We start from the raw sequence: 8,721 nt of genomic DNA on the forward strand, positions 1-8,721 counted from the left end.
AATTGAGATTTATACAGCGTTAACCCCGCCCATCGCGCGTAGCCCCGCCCCTTTGTGCGTGCCCCGGAAGCGCTGCTGCCGGAAGCGCCCCCGGGCGATGGCGGCGATGGCGGCGCTGGCGGCGGCCCCGGCCGAGCCCCGGTGAGGGCGCGGAGCCCCCGAACCCGCCCGGGCCCGGCCCCGGAGCCCCCGAACCCGCCCGGGCCCGGCCCCGGCAGCGCCTCCCGCACCGGGAGGGGCCGCGCGAGGCGGCGGCGGCGGCGGCGGGGCCGCGGCGAAGCTGGCGGAGCTGGGCCGAGCCGCGCCCGGCGCCGGTACCGGGGCCGGTACCGGGATGATGCGGAGCCAGTGCCTGCTCGGCCTCCGCTCCTTCGTGGCCTTCGCCGCTAAACTCTGGAGTTTCGTGCTTTACCTGCTGAGGAGGCAGGTCCGCACCGTGAGTACCGGCAGCGGAACCGGGCAGGGAACCGGGGCTTAACGGGGACCGAGCGGGGTTAACGGGAACGGAACGGGGACGGAGCGGCACCGGGAAGGGGAATGGAGCGGGGTTAACGGGAACGGAACGGGGACCGAGCGGGGTTAACGGGAACGGAACGAGGACGGAGCGGGGATAACGAGGAAAGAGCGGAGTTAACGGGAACGGAGCGGGAGCGAAACCGGGAATTGAGCGGGGATAGCGGGAGCGGAACGGGATAACGGGAACGGGAGCGGGAGAGGATCGGGATGAACGGGAGCGGGAGCGGAACGGGATAACGGGAACGGGAGAGGATCGGGACGAACGGGAGCGGGAACAGAACGGGATAACGGGAACGGAGCGAGGGGAACGGGAGCGGGAACGGAACGGGATAACGGGAGCGGGAACGGAACGGGATAACGGGAGCGGGAACGGAACGGGATAACGGGAGCGGGAACGGAACGGGATAACGGGAGCGGGAACGGAACGGGATAACGGGAGCGGGAACGGAACGGGATAACGGGAGCGGGAACAGAACGGGATAACGGGAGCGGGACGGGATAACGGGAACGGAGCGAGGGGAACGGGAGCGGGAACGGAACGGGATAACGGGAGCGGATCGGGATAACGGGAGCGGATCGGGATAACGGGAGCGGGAGCGGAACGGGATAACGGGAGCGGATCGGGACGAACGGGAGCGGCACCGGCACCGGCCGGAGAAAGCCGGGAATGCCCGGGAGCTTCCGGGGGTTTTTTGGGGTTTTTTTGAGGAATTTTTGGGGGGAATTTTGGGAATTTTTTGGGGGCCTTTTGAGGAATTTTGGGTTTCTTCAGGAATTTTTTGGGGTTTTTTATTTTTTTTTTTTTTGTTTTTATTTTTGGTGTTTTTTTGAGGAATTTTTTGGGGGAATTTTGGGATTTTTTTTTTTTTTGGGGGGCCTTTTGAGGAATTTTGGGCTTTTTCAGGAATTTTTTGCGGGTTTTATTTTTATTTTTTTTTTTTTTTTTATTTCTTTGGAGCAATTTTTGGGGGGAATTTTGGTGTTTTTGAGGAATTTTTGGGGGTATTTTGGTGTTTTCTAGGAATTTCTGGGGGGATTTTGGTGTTTTTGAGGAGTTTTTGGGGGGATTTTGGTGTTTTTTAGGAATTTTTGGGGGGATTTTTTGGGGGAGTTTCCGGGGGCTGTTGGGAATTCCGGGGGGAATTTTTGGGGGGGATTTTTTTGGGATTTGATTTTGGGGGATTTTGGGATTTTATTTGGGATTTTTTTTTTTTTTTTAAATTTTTTCGGGGGATTTTTTGCGAGTTCTGGGGATTTTTTTGGAGAATTGTTTTTGGGGCATTTTCTTTGATTTTTTGGGGGGAATTTTTTAGGGAATTTTTCGGTGGTTTTGGGGCATTTCGGGGGGGGAGTTTTTGCAGAATTTTTGGGGTTTTTGGGAATTTTTTTGGTTTTTAAAAAGTTTTTTTTGGGGGGGGGTTTGAGGAGTTGCTTGGGGACTTTTGGGGCCATTTTGTGGAATTTTGGAGAATTCCGGTGGATTTGGGGACTTTTTTAAGCTGCATTTGAGATATTCAGGACAAATTCAGAATATTTTGGGATAACTTGGGGATATTTGGGATAAATCTGGGGTGGATTTGAGATATTTTGGATAAACCTTAAAGTTCTGCCATTTTGGGGGGAAAATTTGGAGATTTTGGGGGAATTTTGGGACCTGCTGGAATCATTTTAGGGGAATTTTGGGGTTTTTTTTGGGAATTTTTGGGTGGAAATTGGGGATTTTTGGGGCATTTTGGGGTTTCAAGGTTGAACCCGGCCCGGGGGGGTCACGGGGGGGTGGGGGAGGGGCCCGGGGCTATTTTGGGATGGGGGAGGGGCCGGGAGGGCCCGGAATGGAAACCTCGGAATTCCGGGGGGAATTTGCCGAAATTTGGGGAAAATTTGGGAATTTCGAGGGAATTTCTGTCAATTTTGAGGGAATTGTGGGGAAATTTCTGGGATTTTTTTTTTTTTTTTGAATTTTGGGGCAATTTTGAGTAAATTCCTGGGGATTTTGGGCGTTATTTCAGGGAGTTTTTGGGGAATTTTGGGAATTTTGAGGGAATTTCTGGGAATTTTGGAGGAATTATGGGGAATTTCTGGGATGCTTTCTTAATTTTGGGGGAATTTCAGGGAGTGTGGGGGGAGGAAACTTTGGGCGAATTTTGGGGGACATTTTTGGAATTTTTGGGGAATTTCTGAGAAATTCTGAGTTTTTGGGGATTATGGGCGATTTCAGGGAATTTTGGGGGAATTTCTGGAAAAATTTTGGAATTTTGGAGGAATTTGTGATCCTGAGGGACTTTTGGGAGCTTTTAGGGGAATTTTAAGGGATTTTGGGGCAATTTTTAGGGATTTGTGACATTTTTTAAAATTTTTTTTTAATTTTTGGGACAATTTGGGGTGCCCAGGGAGATCTGGAGGAATTTTGAGGCATTTTTGGGGAATTTGGGGCAGAATTTGGGAGAATTTAGGGGTATTTGGTAAAATTGAGAGGATTTTGGTGGTTTGGGGAAACTTAGAGAAATCTTGGGTGGATTTTGGGGGAATTTTGAGGAGATTTTTGAGGGATTTTTGTGAAATTTGAGGGGATTTTTTTAAATTTAGGGAAAATTCAGAACATTTTTGATTTTTTTGGGGTGAAGTTTTGGGGTTCTTGGCCCATTTTGGGGGGGTTTTTCAGCCCTTGGGGGGCTCAGGAAGCTCCGAATTTTTTGGGGTTTTTTTTTTTTTGGGGGGGGATTTTTGGGCTCTCCCTGATGGAATTTTGGGGCTCCCCAAATTTGGGGTTGCAGGTGATCCAGTACCAGACCGTGCGCTACGACGTGCTGCCCCTGTCCCCCATCTCCAGGAACCGCCTGAGTGAGTCCAAAACGGGGAGAAAAAACCCAAAATTTGGGGCGGGAAACGCAAAAAATCTGGGGAGAAAACCCCAAAATATGGGAGGGAAATTAAAAAAAAACCTGCCTAGGAAATCGCAAAATTGGGGTGGAAATCCTGAATCCGGGGGGAAAAACGCCAAAGTTGGGGTGAAAATACCAAATCTGACAACGGGAAATCCAAAATTTGGTGAGAGGAACCCAACATTTGGGTGGGAAATCTTCAACTTGGGAGGAAAATCCCAAAATTTAGGGCGGGAAATGCAAGATCTTGGGAGACAATCCCAAAATTTAGGGCGGGAAATCCAAACTTGAGGAGAAAACCCCAAAATTTGGGTGGGGAATCTCAACGTTTGGGGTAGGAAGTCCCAAAGTAAGAGAGAAAAACCCCAAAAAAGGCCCAAACTCCCAAATTTTCCCTCTAAAGCTCCAAATTTTTCCCTCGAATTCCCAAATTCGCCTCCAGAGCCTCAAATTCTGCCCCCAAACTTTCAAATCCAAATCCCCAAATTTTTTGCCCCCAAACCCCCAAAATCTGTCCCCAAATACCAAAGTTTCCCCAGGAATTCCCAAATTCTGCCCCCAAACCCCCAAATTTTGCCCGAAATTTCAGGGATTTTGCCCAGAATTTCAGGAATTTTGCCCCAAATTTCAGGGATTTTTGCCCCGGATTTCAGGGATTTTGCCCAAAATATCAGGGATTTTGCCCCAGATTTTAGGGATTTTGCCCCAGATTTTAGGAATTTTGCCCAAAATTTCAGGGATTTTTGCCTGAAATTTCAGGGATTTTTGCCCAAAATTTCAGGGATTTTGCCCCGAATTTCAGGGTTTTTGCTCGAAATTTCAGTGGTTTTGCCCCAGAATTTAGGGATTTTTGCCCAAAATTTCAGGGATTTTGCCCCAAATTTCAGGTTTTTTGCCCCAAATTTGATAATTTTTCCCCAAATTTGATAGTTTTGCCCCAAATGTGTTGATTTTTTCCCAGACCAGGTGAAGAGGAAGATCCTGGTGCTGGACCTGGACGAGACCCTGATCCACTCCCACCACGACGGCGTCCTGAGGCCCACGGTGCGGCCCGGGACCCCCCCCGACTTCATCCTCAAGGTCTGGGGGAAAATTCAGCAATTTTGGGAAAATTTGGGAAAAATTGAGGCAGTTTTGGGGGAGTTTTCGGGGTTTTTTTGGGGATTTTTTGGGGATTCTTTGTGGCTTTTTGGGTGGTTTTTGGCCTGTCCTGAGGCCCACGGTGAGGCCCGGGACCCCCCCCGACTTCATCCTCAAGGTCTGGGGCAAAATTCAGCAATTTTGGGAAAATTTGGGGCAGTTTTGAGGGAGTTTTTTGGGAATTTGGGGGATTTTTTGTGGTTTTTTTGGGGTTTTTGGGGCTGTCCTGAGGCCCACAGTGAGGCCTGGGACCCCCCCCCGACTTCATCCTCAAGGTTTGGGGGAAAATTTGGGAATTTCAGGAAAATTCAGTAAAATTTGGGGCAGTTTTGGGGGAGTTTATTGTTTTGGTTTTTTTTTTTTTTATTATTTTTGAGGTTTTTTTGGGGTTTTTGGGGCTGTCCTGAGGCCCACAGTGAGGCCTGGGACCCCCCCCACCCCGACTTCATCCTCAAGGTCTGGGGGGTTTGGGGGAAAATTCCAGAATTTTGGGAAAATTTGGGGGATTTGGGGAAAACTTGGGGGATTTTGGGGCAGTTTTGGGGGAGTTTTGGGGGTTTTATGGGGATTTTTGGGGTTTTTTTGGGGTATCCTGAGACCCACGGTGCGGCCCAGGATCCCCCCCGAGCTCACCCTCAAGGTCTGGGGGGTTTTGGGGCAAATTTGGGGAATTTTGGGAAATTTTGAGGGGTTTTGGAGTGATTTGGGGCCAATTTTGGGGTCCTAGGGCCGATTTCGGGGTCTTTGGATCGATTTTTGGGGCTGTTTGTTCTGATTTTGGGGTTCCTGGGGCAAATCTTTGGGTTTCTGGGGCTGATTTAGGGGGATCTGGGCCGATTTTGGGGGAACTTGGGCTGATTTTGGGGTTCCAGGGGCTGATTTTGGGTTCCCAGGGGTGATTTTGGGGGTCTTTATTCTGATTTTGGGTTCCCAGGGCTGATTTTTGGGGGTGTTTGTTCGGATTTTGGGGTCCTGGGGGTGATTTTTGGGTTTCTGGGCCTGATTTCGGGGAACCTGGGCTGATTTTGGGGGTCCTGGAGCCGATTTTGGGGTGTTTGTTCTGATTTTGGGGATGTTTGTTGTGATTTTGGAATTCCTGGTCTGATTTTGGGGGTGTTTGCTGTGATTTTGGGGTCCCAGGGCGATTTTGGGGATTTTTGTTCTGATTTTGGGGTTCCTGAGTCTGATTTTGGGGGTGTTTGTTGTGAGTTTGGAATTCCTGGTGTGATTTTGGGGTTGTTTTTTGTGATTTTGGGGGTCCTGGAGCCGATTTTGGGGTGTTTGTCCTGAATTTGGGGGTGTTTTTTGTGATTTTGGGGTCCCTGAGTCTGATTTTGGGGTTATTTGTTGTGATTTCGGAATTCCTGGTGTGATTTTCGGGTTATTTGTTGTGATTTTGGTGTCCCAGGGCGATTTTGGGGGTGTTTGTTGTGATTTTGGGGTTCCTGGGTTCAATTTTGGGGGTGTTTGTTGTGATTTTGGGGTTCCTGGGTTCAATTTTGGGGGTGTTTGTTGTGATTTTGGGGTTCCTGGGTTCAATTTTGGGGTTGTTTTTTGTGATTTTGGGGTCCCCCAGGTGGTGATTGACAAACACCCCGTGAGGTTCTTCGTGCACAAACGGCCCCACGTGGATTTCTTCCTGGAGGTGGTGAGTGACCCCAGAAAGCCCCAGATTCACCCCAAAATCCATCCCAAATCTCTCCTAAACCCTTTGAAAATCCACAGAATTCCCCAAAATTCCCCAAAATTCCCCCAAAAATCCTCACATTCCCGGTTCAGGTGAGCTGGGGCTGTTCATGGCCGGCATGGAGATCTACGGCCCCAAACCCCACCTGAGACCCCCAAAAACCCCTGAAATCACCCCAAAAACCCCCTCTAAACATCCCAAAATTCCTTAGAAATCCTGAACTTTCCCAAAATTCTGTGAATTTTCACCAAAATCCCGTGAATTTCCCCCAGATCTCCCCAGGTGAGCCAGTGGTATGAGCTGGGGTTGTTCACAGCCACCGTGGAGATCTGTGGCCCCAAACCCCACCTGAGACCCCCAAAATCCCCCCAAAAACCCCTGAAATCACCCCAAAATCCCCTCTAAACATCCCAGAATTTCTGGATTTCGCCAAAATCCCATGAACTTCCCCCAAATCCCCCCCGGTGAGCCGGTGGTACGAGCTGGGGGTGTTCGCGGCCAGCGCGGAGACCTGCAGCACAAATTCCACCTGAGAGCCCCCAAATGCCCTGAAATCACCCCAAAACTCCCCTCAAATCGCTACGAAATTCCTGGATTTCACCAAAATCCCGTGAATTTCCCCCGAATTTCCCCCAGGTGAGCCAGTGGTACGAGCTGGTGGTGTTCACGGCCAGCATGGAGATCTACGGCTGCGCCGTGGCCGACAAGCTGGACAACAACCGCAGCATCCTCAACCGCCGCTACTACCGACAGGTGAGACACACCTGGACAGGTGAGACACACCTGGACAGGGAAAATACACCTGGGGACAGGGAAAATACACCTGGGAACAGGTGAGATACACCTGGACAGGTGAGACACACCTGGACAGGGAAAATACACCTGGGGACAGGGAAAATACACCTGGGGACAGGGGAGATACACCTGGACAGGTGAGATACACCTGGACAGGGAAAATACACCTGGGGACAGGGAAAATACACCTGGGGACAGGGGAGATACACCTGGACAGGGGAGACACACCTGGACAGGTGAGATACACCTGGACAGGGAAAATACACCTGGGAACAGGGGAGATACACCTGGACAGGGAAGATACACCTGGGGACAGGGAAAATACACCTGGACAGGGGAGATACACCTGAACAGGGAAAATACACCTGGGGACAGGTGAGATACACCTGGACAGGGGAGATACACCTGGGGACAGGTGAGATACACCTGGACAGGTAAAATACACCTGGGGACAGGGAAAATACACCTGGACAGGGGAGATACACCTGGACAGGGAAAATACACCTGGGGACAGGTGAGGGACACCTGGGGACAGCTGAGGGACAGGGACACTGGGACAGGTGAGGGACACCTGGACAGGTGTGGGGTCAGCCTCAACCGCCGCTGCTGCCGCCAGGTGAGGGACAGCCCTGGGCAGGTGAGGGGCACCTGGGTACAGGTAACACCGGGACAGGTGAGGGACAGCCCTGGGCAGGTGAGGGGCACGTGGGTACAGGTAACACCGGGACAGGTGAGGGACAGCCCTGGGCAGGTGAGGGGCACGTGGGTACAGGTAACACTGGGACAGGTGAGGGACAGCCCTGGGCAGGTGAGGGGCACGTGGGTACAGGTAACACTGGACCAGGGCCGCCGCAGCTGGGGACAGGTACGGGGACACCTGGGCTGGGACACGCCTGGGCAGGTGAGAGGGGCGTGGCCAGGAGTGGGAGGGGTCAGGGCTCGTCCTCAACCACCAATGGCTGCCGACAGGTGAGAGAGCTCACCTGGCCAGGTGAGCCTGGCTTCGTTCTCGACCGCATGGTGGGCGTGTCCAGGTGGGCCGGGCGTGGCCCAGGAGCACTGGGTGTGGTCCAGGTGGGGTGGGCGTGTCCAGGTGGGGTGGGCGTGTCCAGGTGGGCCGGGTGTGGCCATGTGGAACGGGCGTGTCCCGGGTGTGATGGGCGTGTCTGTAGACATGTCCAGGTGAGGTGGGCGTGGCAGTGATGCGGTGGGCGTGGCTCTGAGCTGGCCCCGCCCCCAGCACTGCACGCTGGAGCTGGGCAGTTACATCAAGGACCTGTCGGTGGTGCACAGCGACCTGTCGAGCATCGTCATCCTGGACAACTCACCTGGCGCCTACCGCAGCCACCCAGGTACCCAAACCTGCCCAAAATATCCCCAAAATATCCCCCAAAAATGTCCAAAAAATCCCTGTCCAAAAATGCCCAAAAATCACCCCAAAAATTCCCCCCAAATCCCCCCTTGTGGGGTCTGTCCAGCATCGTCATCCTGGACAGCTCACCTGGCGCCTACCGCAGCCACCCAGGTACCCAAAGCTGCCCAAAATATCCCCAAAATGATTCCCAAAAATGTCCCCAAAAATATCCCCCAAATATCCCCAAAAATGTCCAAAAAATCCCTGTCCAAAAACGCCCAAAATCCACCCCAAAAATTTCCTCTGGGTCTGTCCAGCGTCGTCATCCTGGACAGCTCACCTGGCGC

General features: G+C 51.9%; 1 protein-coding gene across 1 annotated transcript in view; it reads left to right on the forward strand.

Moving 5' to 3' along the window:
* The first annotated feature begins 135 nt into the window (after positions 1-135).
* The window catches only part of CTDNEP1 (CTD nuclear envelope phosphatase 1), an 11,823-nt gene continuing 3,237 nt past the window's right edge, over positions 136-8,721 (forward strand). Inside the window, exons 1-6 of the mRNA XM_058823000.1 lie at positions 136-436; positions 3,291-3,357; positions 4,360-4,478; positions 6,115-6,186; positions 6,862-6,978; positions 8,261-8,372. Coding sequence (XP_058678983.1) covers positions 335-436; positions 3,291-3,357; positions 4,360-4,478; positions 6,115-6,186; positions 6,862-6,978; positions 8,261-8,372 — 589 coding nt within the window. The 5' untranslated portion in view covers positions 136-334. The remainder of the gene's footprint in view (positions 437-3,290; positions 3,358-4,359; positions 4,479-6,114; positions 6,187-6,861; positions 6,979-8,260; positions 8,373-8,721) is intronic.

This window comes from Ammospiza caudacuta, chromosome 36 (genome assembly GCF_027887145.1).
Source record: "Ammospiza caudacuta isolate bAmmCau1 chromosome 36, bAmmCau1.pri, whole genome shotgun sequence".
NCBI lineage: Eukaryota > Metazoa > Chordata > Aves > Passeriformes > Passerellidae > Ammospiza > Ammospiza caudacuta.